The sequence below is a fragment of the Misgurnus anguillicaudatus genome, chromosome 4 (genome assembly GCF_027580225.2).
Source record: "Misgurnus anguillicaudatus chromosome 4, ASM2758022v2, whole genome shotgun sequence".
Taxonomy (NCBI): Eukaryota; Metazoa; Chordata; class Actinopteri; order Cypriniformes; family Cobitidae; genus Misgurnus; species Misgurnus anguillicaudatus.
The window spans coordinates 38,132,249-38,151,408 of NC_073340.2; the positions used below are offsets into that span (position 1 = coordinate 38,132,249).

The 19,160-nt window shown below is 37.6% G+C and overlaps 1 protein-coding gene and 1 pseudogene across 3 annotated transcripts; both read left to right on the plus strand.

Annotated features, from left to right (window-relative positions):
• LOC141363751 (uncharacterized) overlaps window positions 1–19,160 on the plus strand; it is a 118,989-nt pseudogene that overhangs the window by 88,257 nt on the left and 11,572 nt on the right.
• Window positions 429–18,942, plus strand: LOC141363749 (protein NLRC3-like). 3 transcript variants are annotated; one of them, XM_073867303.1, is made up of 12 exons: window positions 429–682; window positions 956–1,037; window positions 1,157–1,273; window positions 1,810–1,902; window positions 2,917–3,015; window positions 3,300–3,410; window positions 13,831–13,917; window positions 14,133–14,183; window positions 14,274–16,052; window positions 16,251–16,427; window positions 18,203–18,376; window positions 18,473–18,942. In XM_073867303.1, the coding sequence occupies exons 2-12, from the start codon at window positions 997–999 to the stop codon at window positions 18,696–18,698; spliced, it is 2,955 nt and encodes a 984-aa protein (XP_073723404.1). In that variant the 5' UTR covers window positions 429–682; window positions 956–996; the 3' UTR covers window positions 18,699–18,942. The 3 variants fall into 3 exon arrangements, with proteins under 3 accessions (XP_073723404.1, XP_073723405.1, XP_073723406.1); XM_073867304.1 differs by lacking the exons at window positions 429–682; window positions 956–1,037 and adding an exon at window positions 2,117–2,226 and having other exon boundaries at window positions 1,224–1,273; window positions 18,473–18,939; XM_073867305.1 differs by lacking the exons at window positions 429–682; window positions 956–1,037; window positions 1,157–1,273; window positions 1,810–1,902 and adding an exon at window positions 1,918–2,226 and having other exon boundaries at window positions 18,473–18,939.

Genomic DNA, 19,160 nt, shown 5'->3' on the forward strand with positions numbered 1-19,160 from the left:
CAACGTCTGGATGAGTCTTCCAACAGTATCTCTAATCCCTTAGTGAGTTGCTCCAGGTACACATCCAGTCTGAGAATGCATTGGTTGAAATGTTTGTATGTATTTTAATTTTTGTATTTATTCTTTTTAACTGTTGTACGTTTTCTCTGTTTTTATCTGTCCTGTCTTGGTGGTTTTTGGACATGAGTCTGGCAAATAAACTGAATTGAATTGAATTGATCTCACAGGCCGAACAGAAGCGCAACAGAATTTTTTTTTAAAGCTAAGTCCTCTGTAAATTTGTACATTAACTCTTTCTTTCTGTATCAAATGTAACAGCAGTTGTAGAAAGTTTTTTTTCAGTCTAGATTAATTAAATTATAATAGACTGAAACAGAATGGAGCGCACCTTAGGCTTTGGGCGCCATCTTGTGTCGAGAGACGCTTGAGCATCAGTGCATGAAGCAGTGTTGCTAATTTAACGATATTGTCGCTGGCATTGGTGATTTCAGACCACTTTTCTGACTTTATATATTTAGTGGCCCACCAAATTGTAATTTTTAAATCCGTTAAACTTGTCAGTCAACGCACCAGCTGCAGCTCTGGAAAACGAAAGTGAAAGTAAGAAAACTGAATGCGTCTGTTTTCAGTTGACATTGTGTTAAATAACGGTCTACACGGCGTTGTGAAGGCATCAGAAGGGGTGAGTATTAAAGATGAAAGAAAACATGAAATCTGCTTTTTAGATAATTAATGTTTACAAAATATGAACCCCCATCAGATAAAATACATCTGTGCTGTTTACAGTTTGAATAGGCTTGAATTTAAATACGTCATTAGCTAATGTTATTTATTTTCTTTGTATAACGGGATGTGTCAACGTACAGCTTTAAAATGACCAAATAACGAGGTAATATTGTAATTATTTTGAGACTGTTTTGTGTTTATTTTGTTGTGTTTATATCTTTCCATTCAGACCAAGGGGAGGAGATTAGACTCCACCAGTGCAGTATAATTATGGACAAAACATCCGGCGATGATAGTTGTCAAAAGTGCAGGTACACCCATGAAATATTAAACGTTGTTGATGCAGATAGACGGTGGGCCGAGGGGTGATTTCCTGTTATCAGACGATCTCTGATGAGGGATAACCCAGTTTTTTCAATGTAACCATTAGGAAGAGACAAGAGAGACATAAACGATCAGACTCATCAAAGTTCAGCTCCGTGTCTATGAAAAGTAACTGCTCTATGGACCAGCCTCTACGTTTTAAAGATGAAAACATTACCAAAAGGTACAACATTTGTTAAATATTTGGTAGTAGAAGGAGAACTATGTTTTGTGAATGAGACTTTTGTCCCCTTACTTCATGTGTAGGCTGAGGCTCAACCACACACTTCACAAAAAACATTATTTTTAGTGTTTATGTTTAATAATGAAATTAATGAAAATGACAATTATTCACTTTATTTATAAAACTTTGTTTTGACATAATTAATACAAAATATAGCAGCTAACGTGTTCATTTAATTATTCAGTTAATAAACAGCAAAGTTGTTTAAAAGAAAATGAAATATAACATAAGCTTTTAATTTATAGCTCTATTGCAGTGTTTTAGAATCTTTAGTTAGCTGATGTACAAGATCATAGACATTGTCTGTCACTTACTGTCATTCTTTCCTCCACTCTTGACAAAAAAATATTTTTACTGCGTTTAATGCATTCTTTATGCAGGAAAAAAACCCTACGTTTACTTTAACTGAAAGTGTATAAAATTACATTATATTTGATATGATATGCTCATATTTCTTTATGTTTACTCTGTTACAGTTCAGTCCTGCAATCAGACTTGCCGGAGCCCAGCTGTGTGTCTTTAAAGAGTGACTGCTCTATGGATCAGCCTCTACGTTTTAAGGGTGAAAGGTAAACAGTAAATATGAGCTAATATCAGTCCTTATTTATAAGAATGTTTTTATACAAAGTTGGTCAAAATGTGAAACATTTAGGACAACATGAACTTTAAGTGAAATTGCAAGAAATTACATTTGGTAAGTCATAAGTTTGCCCTCCAAAAATCTTGTGTTCTCATCATAATCAGTGCAAACTGATTTATAGGGAAAAGTTTTCTCTGTTACAGTTCAGTCCTGCTGCAAAGATCAAGTTCACTTGAGCCCAGCTTTGTGTCGATGAGGAGTGAATGCTCTATGGATCAGCCTCTGTATTTTAAAGATGAAAACTATATAAAATGTAAACCCATTTATTTCTGTTACATTATGTGAGTCATAATTTTGTTACATTTGCAGGGTTTTGCTCAAAATAAGGTGGAAGTGGTGCCATCTAGACGCACAAATACATATACTGTGTCTCAACCACACACTTAACAAGCAACATTATTTTTAGCAGTGGTGTATTTTTAGCCTGGAGAAGTTGGTGAAGTTGGTGTACACTTAATTTATGTCCTTTTATTAAGTAGAAGTGGGTATACCCCATGACATCAAATAAAAAAGTGGGTATCCTCTATACCTGCATATACACTGCACTACACCACTGGAATTTTTGTGTTTAATAATGAAATTTATAAAAATGTATTATTCACTTTTTATTTGGTAAATCTTTAAATTAATTAAATACAACATATAGCAGCTAATGTGTTTATTTACAGTTAACAAATAGCCAAGTTGTTTGTGACATTGTCTATCACTCCTACTGTCATACTTTCCTCCACTCTTGACAAAAAAAATATTTTTACTGCCTTCATTGCCTTCTCTAAAAAAAAACTCTGCTCTGAAAAAAACTCTGCGTTTACTTTAATTGAAAGTGTATAAAATGACATATTTGATAATGAGATGCTCATGTTTCTTACAAAAGATCTGTGTATTTTCTTACAATAAAAAAGATGAATGCTACAATTCAAACGTGGCATTTTCTCTGTTACAGTTCAGTCTTGGAGGTTATATCAGACTCAACAGAGCCCAGCTGTGTGTCTTTAAAGAGTGACTGTTCTATGGATCAGCCTCTACGGTTTAAGGGTGAAAGGTACAGTTTAAATATGTGCTAATAGCAGTCCTTTCTTTTTATACAAAAATTGTCAAAGTGTGAAACATTTAGGACAACATGAACTGTAAGTGAAATGGCAAGAAATTACATTTGGTAAGGTAGTCGTAAGTAAGTTTTGTATGTAAAAAAATTTCAAAATGTTGACCATTTGGGACAACACAAAGGTTATGTGAAATGGAAAGAATTGCATTACATTTGGTAAAAGTCATGTGTTCTCCTAATAATAAATGTAAACTTTATGTTAGAACTTTTCTCTGTTACAGTTTAGTTCTGCTGGATAGATCAGATTCAACAGAGCACAGGTGTGTGTCCCTGAGGAGTGAATGCTCTATGGATCAGCCTCTGCGTTTTAAAAAAGAAAACAATAAGCGCAGGTAGGTTCACACATATATGACCATATGCTGACAAATTGAGTCAAAATGAGCACATTTTTAAACATGAGTTAATTATATTCTGACATTCTCAATGAAAAAAATTCTAAATGATGTATGATTTGTGGCACTGGCAGTGTCAGAAATTTTGAGACACAATCCTGCTCCCTACGACAACCGGCAGATCAAGAACCAATAGAAGGATAGAACCCGATGACGTTTAGTTAGTGCCGCGACAACAACAAATCAACGCAGAAAAATGTCAAAAAAAGCCAGGTAGACTGTACAGCAGGAGGAGAAACTCGTGGAAGTGTTATGGAGAGATAAAGAGTGTTTGTACAACGTGTCATCACCACTGTATTATGATAGGATAAAAATTAAGCAGCCTACAGAGAAATCACCCTGGAAATACAAATGCCAGGTACTCGTGTCTTTCGTTTTTTCTTATTATTATGCTCGAGACAAGTCATGATTAAAATGAATGTTAGATTTTGTTTCAGTTTGCTAGCTTTCGCTTCAGCGTGTGTTTGCCCAGCTGTTGTCGATCCATGACGTAAAACTATGGAGGTGATTGTTTGCGTGCATCTGATTTTTAAAAGTCTTTAAACTCGTACAGTCTGACATTGATGGAAACTGAGATCATACAGTGTGACATGGACTTAACTACGATCTTGATCGCACAGTGTGGCAAGCAACCATCCTAAAGGACTATTTAAAATCGCACAGTGTATTCGGGGCTTTAAAGATTTTTGAAGGTTAAAAAACAAAATTACTGCATTAATACTTTAAAATCCCTTGTAAAACTAATAGGTTGCCACACACAAAGTTAAAAACAAGATCTATAGGAAAAATATTATGGTAGAGAAATTTTGAGTGTTTTATCTTAAGCTTAGTATAAATGTTTTATACTAAGTATACTTTTAATGTGTTTTATGGTTGAGGCCTAAATGAATTGAGTTGTCTCTCTGTTGCTTGCCATGACAGTGTTTTTCCACAGCTAGGCCTGGATGGGGGACGTGTGACCTTGGTGAAAGTAGCAAGATAGCTGTATGATGCATAAGAAACAAAGGCACTGTGTTTTACCAGAAATGTCTGTCTTTTTGTGTAGCAACTTAAAGGTCGCAAAGATACAGGCCCAGAACAAACAGATTGTTCGAATGGGAGGGCTACTAAAACTGGGGCACTATTTAAATCACTGAGAAACTCAGAACGGGGTCATTGTCATTTTCATAGTCATTGTCATCATCATTTTACCAATGCAGGTGTATACACCCTATGACCAGTATTGTGTTTCAAGCTGTCTGACACAATTCTTTAATAAAATACTTTGAAGAGAATTTTACATCTCAACCGTCTCTGATTCTCCTGAAAAAATCCACGACAATATATGTTTAACCTTTTTCTTTAATTGTTTCATTGACATTGAGACAGGCGGCTTAAATGTCTACTGTAATGCAAGGATCTAATATAATTTTACACATCAGATATTTTTCCCAGCTGTTAACCAAACATTCACTTAAGATAAACCATATCTGCGCAAATTCTTGTCAAAACAATTTTTTTTCAACTGTAATTTTGCATATATGTGAACAGTGTTGCTGACTTGGTGACTTTGTCGCTAGATTTAGTGACTTTTTAGACCCCTTTAGCGACTGTTTTACAAAAAAAGTGCCTAGCGACAAATTTACCCAGCAAGCAATTTGGCTAAGACAAGGCTAAATTTGGGTGAAAGTCTAATAGACGTCTACCAGCCCAAAGAATAGATGATACGTATACGTTTAGAACAAATAAAAGCAAATGCATTGAACACTTGTTGACTTCGCTTTATGTTGGAATATCATCTTCAAATTATTTTGGCAAAAATGTCATGTAACCAAATTCAAGGTTATTTTGGGTCTATTAGTAAGCCGTCATTTCAACGTCTCAGTTTTTGCTTGCTGGGAGTGCCTCACTAAAAATTGTTTACATTTAGGGAAATCTAGTTGTACTGACACATACTTAATATTTCTTCAGACAGATCCATCTTTTCTATTAATTTTCAATTAAATTGTGTGATTTGATGAGTTTAAAGCTCATTTCTACTCCGTTTGTTTTCTTTTGCGATTGATGTGAGTACGTGTGTCGTACAGCTTACTCCTGGGTCATACAGCTCACCTAATTTCTCAAAACCTCTACACAGTAAGATAACTTGCTGATTTGTCCTGTGCTAATATGAAAATCTTGTGCTTTATCTGAACTAGATGAACATTTCTTTCTAACCTCAAATGTGCCATGATTAAAGCTGCCATAACAAGGTTTTTGCTTATCTCATGTTAATCTTGAGTACCTATCTACTGTATAGAGTAGTATTAAAACCTTAATTTCTCTGAAGAATATTTTTATTTTGATCAGATTTATAAAAGACAGATCAGCTTTAGTGAATGTTTCAGTATAAACACGAACCCCTTGGGGCTTGCCGCGGAAGGAGTGAATCACGAGCAAGCAACACTGGATAACTTATGATTCCACTACATGTTTGTGTCATTTAAAGTATATGCACTTATGTGCTGATGTCCAATATGACACAGAAGTCTTAATGCATGCAACTCTTGACCCGGTTGAGACTTTTCAACGAAATCCAAACACACACGCAAAACGCTGCTGCTACCCTGGACAACCAAACTATATCCATTGTTTCAAAAAAGCTGGCTTTAGTAGTAGTAGTAGTAGTAGTAGTAGTTTTTATTGTCATTCTGTACATGTTGACACATGAGAACGAAATATGTACTCAGGACCAGCAGCGTAATAAAGTTAACATAGTATGTACAGTAACTAATTAAATCACAATTTAATAGACTAAAATTATTTTAAAATAACAACTTAATAGGATATCAATAACTAAAAGTGCACCTTCTGTAATAAATAATCAAATTAATCATCAAGTTAAAAATTTAAAAGCAATCCCTAGGGCAATACGTTTGTAAGTCTCACAGCCTCTGGGAAGAAGCTACATTTCAGTCTTTTTGTCCTGGTTTTAACACTTCTTAGCCTCCTGCCCGAGGGGAGTGGATCAAAAAGTTTGTTTGCCGGATGAGAGGGATCTTTCATAATACAGGATGCTCTGCTTCTGCACCTGCTTATGTAAATTCCCTCAAGAGAAGGTAGGCTGCTCAAAGTAATTTTTTGGGCTGATTTGACCACCCTCTCCAATCTCCTCTTGTCAGCAGCAGAACAGTTTCCGTACCAGGCAGTGATAGAAAAGGTTAGTGTACTCTCCACTACACACCGATAGAAAGCTAGCAGGACCGAAGTCCCAAGACCGGCTTGCTTCAGCCTCCGTAGAAAGTACAGACGTTGTTGAGCCTTTTTTACAATGCTGGCGGTATTAATTACCCATGTAAGATCATTAGAGATGTATGTTCCAAGGTACTTAATGTTTGAAACCATTTCCACAGCTGATCCTCCAATGAACAGGGGAGAGGGGGTGCGGCTTTTCCTTCTAAAGTCCACGACCATTTCCTTTGTCTTCCCCACATTAATGCAGAGGTTGTTTGCTCTGCACCAGTCCACAAGTTCTTCCACCTCCTGTCTATAAAAGGACTCGTCATCATGGGATATCAGTCCCACCACAGCCGTATCATCAGCAAACTTCACGATATGACTACCCGGATACTTAGCTGAGCAGTCATATGTTAGAAGGGTGTACAGCAGGGGACTCAGGACACATCCCTGGGGGGAGCCGATGTTAAGGGTGACAGAGGAAGATGAAATGCCATGGATTTTAACTGATTGTGACCTATTTGTTAAAAAATCATGAACCCAATTACAAAGTGACGGCTTAAGTCCCAGTAAAAGCAATTTATTTACTAAAGTTTGTGGAACAATCGTGTTGAAGGCTGAACTAAAATCCAGGAAGAGCAGCCTGACATAGGAGTCCCTATTCTCCAGGTGGGTGAGAGCAGAGTGGATAACTGATGAAACTGCGTCCGATGCAGACCTGTTCTCCCTGTAGGCATATTGATGGGGGTCCACATTAACATCAATAATATCCTTCATGTGGGCCATAACCAGCCTTTCAAAGCATTTCATGACTATCGGTGTCAGGGCCACAGGACGAAAATCATTCATGCATGTTACGGCCGAGCTTTTTGGAACAGGGATAATAGTTGATGTTTTGAAACACACTGGCACCACAGCCTGGGAGAGTGACAAATTAAAGATGTCAGTTAGCACTCCAGCCAGTTCATGAGCACAGTCCTTCAGAACCCTGCCTGGGATATTATCTGGGCCTGCTGCTTTCCGTTTCTTAATTCCCAGCAGTGTTTTCCTTACATCCTCAACGGACACACTTAAAGGCAATTCACCTGGGTGGTGTTTAAGTCCAGAAAAAGGGGTGGCATTTGCGGTCTCAAAGCGGGCATAGAATGTGTTTAAGGTATCAGGAAGTGATGGATCCTGAGGGCAACCATCATCTCTCCTGCTATATGCAGTAATGTTCTGGATGCATTTCCACATTCTACGTGGGTCATTGGTGGAAAAATGACCCTGTATTTTCTGTGCATATTTAGCCTTTGCCTTCCTAATCCCCACATCTAAATCCCTCCTCGCCTTTCTCAGTGCAAGTGCGTCCCCCGTCCTAAAGGCTAAATCCCGTGCCTTTATAAGACAATGCACCCCTCCATTCAACCAGGGTTTCTGATTTGGACAGATAGTAATCTTCCTGGTAGTAGTAACATCATCAGTACATTTACTAATGTAACTACAAACAGAAGATGCATATTCCTCTAGGTCCACTCCACCAACACTGGTTGCTGCTTCTCGGAAAATCTGCCAGTTGGTGCGCTCAAAGCAGTCCTGGAGGATAAAGTCGGCTCCCTCTGGCCACACCGTGATGGCTTTAACCATAGGCTTGATGTCTTTCAGCAAGGGACGATGAGCTGGAACCAGCAAGATGGACATGTGGTCAGAAAAACCCAATTGGGGGCGGGGCACCGCTCTGTATGCTTCCCGTCTGTTAGTATACACACAGTCCAGCATGTTGTTCCCCCTGGTTGGTATGGAGACGTGTTGATGGAACTGAGGCAGGACCTCTCTCAAATTTACATGATTAAAATCCCCTGCTGCCACAAAAAATGCATCTGGATGTTTGTTCTGTAACGTACCGATATGGTCGTGAAGTTCCCCAAGAGCCGTGCTAACATTAGCACTCGGGGGGATATAAACAGCCACAATAAACACAACTGTGAACTCCCGGGGCAGATAATTTGGTCTGCATTTCAATGTCAGATATTCCACCGCTTCAGAACAGTGGCTGCTTACCGGAGAGCAATTTGTACACCAGCCTTTGTTTATGTAAACACAGAGTCCTCCTCCACGAGTTTTCCCCGAGAGATGGTTTCGGTCGGCTCGGAAGAGGAGTAAACCATCAATCTGGTAAGATGAGTCTGGATTGTTGTTGCATAACCATGTCTCCGTTAACAAAAATACACAGCAGTTCCTCATTTCCTTATAGCTGCTCAGTCTGAGTCGCATTAAGTCCATCTTGTTGTCAAGCGAGCGGACATTTGCCAAAAAAAGCGTCGGAAACATAGGTCTGTTGTTGGCCTTTAATCTGGCTATAAGACCAGCCCGCTTACCCCTCTTCTGCCTCCTTACACAGCGCTTCCTCTTTCCCTTTAGCCGGTGTATATCGCTTCTCCACCTCGCTGTGTTTAGGAGCTTTAGCCTGCCCAACGTTGCTTTAAGCTGTGGTTTAAGCGCTATGTTGGTATTATTAAGTTTAAGAAGTCCATCTAAACTATACTTTACCACACAGTTCCTCATACTGGTATTAATAAAAGGGATTTGTAATCCGCGTGCCGGTAGCTGAGAAGCCGCTGCACTGTTGCGCGCCGCCATTTCAACTTCATATGTTTAGCATGAGGAATCCAACTCTTAAACTGCATTAACAAGTCAGAATGCATGAAATATCATTAAAGGGGGGGTTTAATGGTATTTCAAGCATTCTGACTTATTAACCCAGTTATAGAGTTGTTTCCTCATGCTAAACGTAGGCAAAGTGTCAAAACAGCAGTTGGACATGTTACAAGTATTTCTGTGCCGAATGCACTTCGCCAGGGTTCGTACAAGTTTCAGAAAGTTTTTTTCGATTACAGTTCTAACTGACGTTTCAGGGGTTTTCGATACGTATCACTTCTTTATATAGGCTTCCACCGGAAAACTTCCCCTGGAAAACCCCGCCCACCTGTCAATCAGCGGGAGACGCTAGAGCTGCTAACAGCTTATCACGCCACTCAGCTTTGTTTAATTTCAAAAGTCAACAATGGCACGAAAGAAGAAGTGTGTTTTTGGATGTAAGGAGAAGACATCCAGCCTTATGGAAACAATGAATATAGTTTATTATCTGGGGTAGCAGCGGAGTTTTGCGTGTGTGTTTGATGCAGTGGATTTTCCCAACCGGGTCATGACGAGTTGCACGCGGTAAGTAAGACTTCTGTCTTATGTTGGAAATAGTCGGGTGCATATTATATAAATGACACGAACATGTAGTGAATCATAAGTTAAAACAGTGTTGTATAGTGTTGCATGACTGGTACTCGCTCCTCCCGCGGTATAACTCCTCCTTCTTCATTTTTTCGTACGTTATCGGGAAGATTCAGTAAAGCTAATCTTTCTTTTATGAATCTGATTAAACTAAAGACTCTTCAGAGATATAAAGGATGTCATATTACCCTATAGGTACTCCAGATTAACATCAGAAATGCAGAAACAGCGTGTGTTACGTGAGCTTTAATGTTAAAGGTGCTCTAAGCGAATTCACACGTTTTAGGCCATAACATTTTTTTTGTTTCATACAGTACACATCTCCTAACTGTCTGCTAGCTGCCTGTCCTCTGAACACACTGTAAAAAAACGTGGTCTCTTTAGACAGGCCAGGCTTCGCAAACTGCATCAAATACAAAGTGGTCAGACCTAGCACCACAAAACATAAAGTGTTCCAGCCAATAAACGACAAGAAGGATTTGGGAGTGGGGGTTGGACGCGTTCAGAAAGCATGGAAAGGGAGGGGAGGAGTTAGCTAAGCTCCGTTTTGTTTTGTTTGAAAACACTTCAAACGTCAACAAGAAGTGACATCACACAGATTCGCTTAGAGCGCCTTTAATGTTATTTATTTGATGTTTTGCCAACAAAAGTGCACTTACATGTAAAATGAATTTTAAAGGGGCGGTGAATTTGTCGATTTTATTGTTTTATACTGTTGTCTGATGTCTACTTATAATGCTAGCGTGGTTTTTACATTCAAAAATATCAAAAGCAATAAGTAATACGCTATTTTATAACATGGATTAGTGGTTGTCTGGAGAAATGGTTCGTTTGAAAGGGCGGGCCGCACTGAAGACCTGGACGTAAACGCCCACTGCTATGATTGGACAGCTTCATTCCCCATCATTACATGCAGGGAAATGTTTTAAAAACATTAATGTGATAAAAATAGCAGCCGAACACAAATATGTTTGAGACACAAAAGATTCTGGGTGCTAAACATGATACACATAAATGACAATACGTATATTAAAGTAGAAACAAAACTCGATGTGACTAAATTACCGTATACAACACACTAGGAGCGCATCAGAATCTAAACTGCGGCTGATAAATCCTTATCAATAACTTTGTATATTTCTATTGTGCTTGTGAGGTTGCGCTTACATAACGTAATGTTACATACCACAGTTATATGCTAAAAAAGCTTTGTTGAGTGTTTGACCTTTCAAACGCAACTTGCCTAAATTACTATATACAACACAGTAAGTGGGCATCAGAATCTAATCACTAACTTTGTATATTTATTTCTACTGTTAAATTACAATCGGATTGTTAAGTGTTGTACCTTTATTAATCTTTTAATGTTTTTAATAAGTTAAAACCAGTGATGCCACAGTTACTTTGAAAAAGTAATCTGATTACTGATTATTGATTACTCCTTTAAAAAGTAACTAAGTTACTTTACAGATTACTTGATTTTAAAAGTAACTAAGTTAGATTACAAGTTACTTTGTTAGTTACATTCCAGTAGCTGTCAACTCCCCCACTGCCTCAACATTAAAAATGACAACCAGTTTTGCCAACACTCACTTTATAGTCTTTCTTGACTTCACTTAACATAAATAGGGGAGAGCAGGGGCCATTTTCAGAAAAACTTAATTTTAAAAGCTAATGTTTTAGACAGAGATATATTTTTGCTGTGGTCAATAACTCACAAGTGGGGTCTATCAATACCAGCTGGAATTTTGAACAAATGTAAAACGACTTCTGTATAATTTCATTTAAAAAAAAGAGTAGTGAATTGTTACTTTTGACCTTGACAGCAGGGACGAAAGTAACACACAGGTGGGTCAAAAGTAACACAACAAAACATGATAGATTTTTGTGTTACACTTGTTTTTATTAAATATATATGACTATGACCTCTTTAATATGTAACTGCAAACTTATTTTGTCATTTATCTTTGTAAAAAATTATTAAATTACATTTTTATTTTAAATTTCAGTTTTATCAAATGTTTCAAAAGCAACCAACAGTACAAACTTAAATTGCTGAGACAAAAAAATGCAATAGTTTGAACACTATGAAAATAAAATTAAATAAAATTAGAATAATATCAATTTTTTAACATATTATACACAGTATTAGCAGCGGGACAAAACTAACAAGTGTTACTTTTGACCAGACAAGATCTACTCACAAAATACTTTTATTTTGAAAAACTGAGAAGTCTTCAGGATGTTATATAGTAAATACCTTGTAGATTTATCAGTATTGTAACACATGAAACGAGAAACACAACGCGTTATAAGAAAAAAAAGACCGCTTTTGGAATATACTTATCATGGTTGAAAACACAGTTCTGGATGTACACGTGGAAATCGGTGAGTAAATAACGCGATATTTGACAACTCTTCAGAGGTTATGTGCTAATATGCTGTCATAGTGAGATGCAGATGTTATCAGGACTCGGAGAAAATCGCTTTGTTACTTTCGTTCTTCAACTCTCCCATACTTACTGGTTTTGCATTGAAGTCCAGCTTTTGTTGTTTGGGTAGTGGATGACCTCCTGCTCACTGCTTCGCACGCACCACCGGGTGGGACTTGCTCTTACAGTAGTTTGACTGTCTGTGCCGTGCCGCGACTCCAAATGTGTTTTTTTTAATTTGACGTAGTGTTTTTGTAGCTGCATCTCTCTTCTCTCTCCATTGTAGGTTGTTTACGTTTGTGTCGCTTACACGTGTCCTTGTGCTGAAAACGTGACTTGTCGCACACCTGACTTCACTTCCCGAGACCCAGGAAGAAATATACAAGAAAAAATATATTTTACTAAGGAAATTTTCAAAAATAGTAACGCACAGTGACTTGGATAAGTAACTTTAATCTGATTACTGGTTTGGAAATATTAACGCGTTAGATAACTCGTTACTAAAAAAAGTGGTCAAATTAGAGCAACGCATTACTAAGTAACGCGTTACCGGCATCACTGGTTAAAACAGTCAAACATATGTGTTTAGACATGGATGTTACAACAGACATATCAAGCGATCTCTTCTAACAAAGCAATAGTGAAACACAGTAACTTAAAGTTAAATATTTTACTTACTGTGTATACTGCTGTCATTTTTGTCAGATCCAATATTAGTGGTGCTTTTATTACAGTCTCTCTGCAAATCCATCATCGACTTCTTTACAAATGAATCCGCGGTACACAAAATAAACAAACACTCCCCACGCGAGCTGGAACTGCTTCAAAAACAAACTTTATCCACGCATTCCTAATGTTATGGTCTGAGCCTCCGTTATCCAGCGTCTATGTTCTCCGTTATCCAGCGACGGTTCTTCCACAACCGAAAACTTCGTTACCATGGTTACTCTATCATAACAGATCGCTGCGTCAAAATAAAAGTCTCTCCGAAAAAATGTGTTTAAAAGTCATTTTGGTTACATTTGGCAATCTTTAAAGACATGTTTACTGATTGTTGAGACACACGTGTGTCACGCGAAGCTGTGGGTGGGAATTCAAAAGTGGTCGTTGTATTTGGGTCCCGGGAGGTGCTTCAATTCTACTTTGACATCATATTTCTCTGAATTCCTCACTCGGTCGTAATAGTGGCTTGGTGCCAAAAACTGTTATATTTCAGTAGCACGGACGTTTTCAGTTCTGAAACTTGCAGGATGTTCATTTAAGTATGATGACCTCTTATATAACAAATTATCAAGTTAAAATTTACTATTTGATTCACTGCTCCTTTAAATTTGGTTTGCATTAGTACCTTTTTTTTTTACATTTTTGGAAATTGTTCACAAAGCCATGATAATATTGATAATCGTGGTGATTTTGGTCACTATAACCGTGATGTAAAATTTTCATACTATTTCATCTCTACTCTCCAGAGAGCAGACACAGATTGTGAAAGACGCTGCGGAGCGGGCGGGAAAACGGAAATGGATTTCTGGAATCAGTGAATCTTTTGTGAATTGGTAATGGAACACTTTGAGTGAGGGTTGCCGGTTGGTGAAAGGGGCACCCCAGCCGAGGGCAGAGGGGTTGTTTTGACAAAAAGCATAATTAAACCATGGTTACTGTAGTAAATTACATTTATAAATTAAAATTATTAAAAATGAATAAATTCTATATGGATGTGTGCATACATAAACAGTATGTTTTTATGTATGTTTTTGCTTTTTATGCACAGCATTTTCCCAGGGGCTGAGCAGTTCAGAGTACAAATATGTCCAAATATCAGGTAAAACATAACAATTATCTCTTTTTTACATGCAGCTGCTTTAACTGCTTTAATACCACTTTAATCATACGTGTTATTTTAATCTTACAGACATGAAAAGAAACCTACTGAAGTCCTTAACACATTTAAATCAGATCTGAGAGGGAAGTTTCAGTTTTTGTATGAGGGAGCATCAAAGCAGAGAAACCCAACACTCCTAAATAAGATCTACACAGAGCTCTACATCACAAAGAGTGAAAGTGGAGAGATCAGTAATGAACATGAGGTGAGACAGATTGAGACACAAACCAGAAGAACAACAACAGAGGAGACACCAATCAAATGTAATGACATCTTTAAACCTTTACCTGAACAACACAAACACATCAGAAGTGTGCTGACAAAGGGAGTCGCTGGCATTGGAAAAACAGTCTCTGTACAGAAGTTCATTCTGGACTGGGCTGAAGAGAAAGAGAATCAGGACGTCCACCTCATATTTCCACTTCCTTTCAGAGAGATCAATTTGATGAAGGACAAAACACTCAGTCTTTTAGATCTTCTTCATTGTTTCTTCCCAGAGACAAAAGAAATGGAAATCTTCAGTGATGAATATAAAGTGTTGTTCATCTTTGATGGTTTGGATGAGTGTCGTCTGTTTCTGGATTTTCACAGCAGTGTGAGGTTGTGTGATGTAAGTGAATCAACCTCAGTGGACGTGATGCTGACAAACCTCATCAAGGGGAATCTGTTTCCCTCTGCTCTCATCTGGATCACCTCCAGACCAGCAGCAGCTGATCTCATCCCCTCTGAGTGTGTTGATCGAGTCACAGAGGTACGAGGCTTCAGTGATCCACAGAAGGAGGAATACTTCAGGAAGAGAATCAGTGATAAGAGTCTGTCTGATCAAATCATCTCACACCTGAAGTCATCCAGGAGTCTCTACATCATGTGTCACATCCCAGTCTTCTGCTGGATTTCAGTCACTGTTCTAGAGAGAATATTGAGTGAAGCAGAGAGAAGAGAGATCCCCAAGACTCTCACTCAAATGTACACACACTTCCTGATGGCACAAATTAGCATCAAACGTGAGAAATATTCTCAGCAAGATGACACAGACAAAGAAATGATCTTCAAACTGTGTAAACTGGCTTTTGAGCAGCTTATGAAAGGCAATCTGATCTTCTATGATGAAGACCTGAGAGAGTGTGGCATTGATGTAGCAGAAGCATCAGTGTACTCAGGATTGTGTACTCAGATCTTCAGAGAGGAGTTTGGTTTGTGTCAGGGGAAAGTTTACAGCTTTGTTCATCTCAGCATTCAGGAACATCTAGCAGCTCTACATGTGCACCTTCAATTTATGAGTGAACGCACACTGTTGTATAGTCTGTTCTTTGACATCCTAGTATATTTTAAGCTTGTTGTATCTAACCTGCAGGGAGCTGTGGATGCAGCTTCACTGTGTAAAAATAAACATCTGGATCTTTTCCTCCGTTTCCTTATGGGCCTGTCAGTTGAGTCAAATCAGGCACTTTTAAAAGGTCTACTAATACCATCAAAAAACAACTCTCAAAAGAAAATGGAAGCAATCAAATACATCAAACAGAAGATCAGTGAGAATCCTTCACCAGAGATATCCATCAATCTGTTTCACTGTCTGAATGAACTGGGTGATCATTCACTAGTGGAGGAAATCCAACAATATCTAAAATCTAGGACAGTAGGAGATTCTCCCCTCTCTTACTCACAGTGGTCAGCTTTAGTGTTTATTTTACTAACCTCAGAACAGAAGATTGATGTCTTTTATCTGAATGAATTTGTTGGAGCACTAAACACAGCAGATGATGTTCTTCAGAAACTTCTGCCTGTTGTTAAAGAATCCACATCAGCACAGTAAGTATCTCTCAAATCATCAAAGTCATCACACCCTAGTCTAATCTATTAAAACCATTTTCTTAAGCTGTTACTGTTTATATATTTAAATGTTTATTTGTCAACCTATGTGATAATTCTAATCATTTGACATTATGTAAGCTCTCCAGATGATCTCAGATCTCAATAAAAGTAAAAGACATACTACGTTCTGTACAGGATGAGTGACTGTGGTGTCACAGTTGAAGGTTGTGTTGCTCTGACTTCAGCTTTGAGATCAAACCCATCACACCTGAGAGAACTGAATCTGTCATGGAATAATAATCTTGGAGATTCAGGAGTCAAGATGCTCTCCACTGGACTAAAGAATCCTCACTGTAAACTGGAGAAACTAAAGTAAGACTAAAGATTCCTCTCAGATTTCACATTTTGACAACACAAGCATTTTAATATAAACTATGTAATTTAATTTCAAAGAAAGGTGTTTACTAGGGGTGTCCCGACTAAGGATTTACATATTTGAATAAGAGAACACTTTCTGATAAAGTTACCAAAACTGCCTTTCAAGTGATCAATGAAGACATAACTGACGATGCATTTTTTAATTTAAATTAAAGGCAGTATAAACATATGTTAAATTATTCCTCATAACATTTTAAAGTGTACAGAACATCATACAAAGATATAACAATTTTTTTAATAACTAAACCTAAAAAATAACATGTCATCCCGCCTGGGAAACCCCAGCTACAGTTCAGCAATCTTATTTAATTTTGAGATTTAGCTCTTCCAAGTAGTCATGACCAAAAAACTACAAATTACATACTTTTTGATTGTTAAAGGATATAAACTAAGCTTTATATACAATTCCTTAAACATTAATTCATTAACAAGAACAATACTGAAATTAATGATTTTATAGACACTACGCTTGCTTGCTTACTTTGATCATTTCTGTATTCACTTTAGGTACGGAAACAGCTGATGATTCTTATATCATTTGTTTCAGGAATCTCTTTTTTTAATCATTTGAAAGTGAACACAGACCATAATATCAAATCACTAGAGACAATCGTGTGAAATATAGGTTTTGTGCAGCTTACCTGTTTAGTAGCTCAACTTTTCACAAGATAACTACTCTGTTTTAAATACATTTTAAAACTTATACCTGGTGTTGATGTTTAGGTTGATGAACTCCTAAATATGAAACTCGTAGATCTTAAATATGACACGCAGAGCACCTAGCGCGTTCGGCTAAATTGCATGTGCCAGCACACAACAGTGCAACATCGATACAACGAAAAGCAATCCAAAACTTACTGACTTAAATGAGATCAAAATGTACCTTTATCATAAATATAAAAAGTAACAAGGTGCAGAACACGTGTACAAAATGCCTAAATTTCAGGGGAACAAAACACAAGCCAAAAATAGTTAAATCAGATAACCCTGAGTGATCTATAAATAAAATAAAAAGTAAAAAAGATATTATTAAAATAGACAACTGCTTCGCAATGGTTTATTAACCTGGACACTGTTTCACATATGGACATGTAGCGGTATGTGTACAGTATGTGCATGGCATGTCATGTCAAAGTGTGTGCCTGCTGCATACGTGTTAAGAGGGTTTATGATAAAGACACACCCACCTAACACTAAACTCATGATTACACATGAGATTAAGTGAGTATCTAGCAAACACAAGCGTGTCTTTTGTCATAAAACCTTTATGAACCGTCTGTAGCATGCTCGAATTTTGACATGACACGCGATATACATACACTATATTGCCAAAAGTTTTGGAAAACCCTCCAAATCATTGAATTCAGGTGTTCGAATCACTTCCATGACCGCAGGTGTATAAAATTAATCACCTAAGCATGCAGACAGCTTTTACAAACATTTGTGAAAGAATGGGTCATTTCCAGGAGCTCAGTGAATTCAAGCGTGGTACAGTTATAGGTTGCAAGTAGACTGTGAACATGAGCTGACAAAGCATTGTAGATTTCATGTAGAGCCACATCTGAAAAGTATTGTCAGCTGGGCAGCGTGTAATGCAGATACATGTGCACCATTAGATGGAGGAAAGTATAGGATACCATACTTGTCAAATCACTTGACTTATATAGATGGACTGGAGAGAGTGATGTGTGTGTCATTGTTCTCTACAGGTTGTGGAGATGTAATATCACAGATGAAGGTTGTGCTGCTCTGTCTTCAGCTCTGAGATTAAACCCATCACACCTGAGAGAACTGTTTCTGTCATGGAATAATCTTGGAGATTTAGGAGTAAAGCTGATCGCTGATATACTGAAGAATCCTGACTGTAAACTGGAGATACTAAGGTAAAATCCCTGGAACTTTATTGGAACATTCTTTAATGAAATCATCGGATCTCTGTATCATGAATTGTGCAATAAGTGTGTCGTTGTTCTCTACAGATTGTGGAGATGCAATATCACAGATGAAAGTTGTGTTACTCTGACTTCAGCATTGAGATCAAACCCATCATACCTGAGAGATCTGAATCTGTCTGAGAATAATCTTGGAGATTCAGGAGTGAAGCTGATCTCTGATGTACTGAAGAATCCTGACTGTAAACTGGAGACACTAAGGTACTGTAAAATTAACTCTCTGATCTCGAAACACCCTTTTCGCTCTATGTAACTTACACAAACTTTACAGAACATCTAGAAATAAACAGCGGTTTTCTGTGGTGTGTAAAACGCAGCTTTAGAGTTAAATAAACACTTGTATGTATAAGGTATACATTTATTTGCCTGTTCTTGGGGAGTGTTACATCAAAGACATTTCTGACAAATCTGTTTTTCTGCATTACCCCAATTCAGAAAAAGTTAACTACAAAGGTGTCTTGGTGTCTGTATTGCACTTTAAATCAGTGTGACCTAAATCTTTGTTTGCTGAACTGACATGAACAACATTTTGAAGCATTTTATGTAACAGACAGTATCATTCCCTAATGCTGCTTTTTAATTTTGAATGCTGTCCCATCCTAACCATTTCATTGTTCTCTGCGGTTTGTGGGGTTGTAATCTCACAGATGAAGGTTGTTTTGCCCTGTTAACAGCTCTGAGATCAAACCCATCACACCTGAGAGAACTGCAGCTG

Excerpts from the sequence above, each read along its gene's own strand:
- LOC141363749 (XM_073867303.1), top strand. The coding sequence starts at position 997 with ATGGACAAAACATCCGGCGATGATAGTTGTCAAAAGTGCAG. Across the intron at positions 1,274-1,809 it reads GATGAAAACATTACCAAAAG|TTCAGTCCTGCAATCAGACT; the intron begins GTACAACATTTG and ends ACTCTGTTACAG. Across the intron at positions 14,184-14,273 it reads CAAATATGTCCAAATATCAG|ACATGAAAAGAAACCTACTG; the intron begins GTAAAACATAAC and ends TTAATCTTACAG.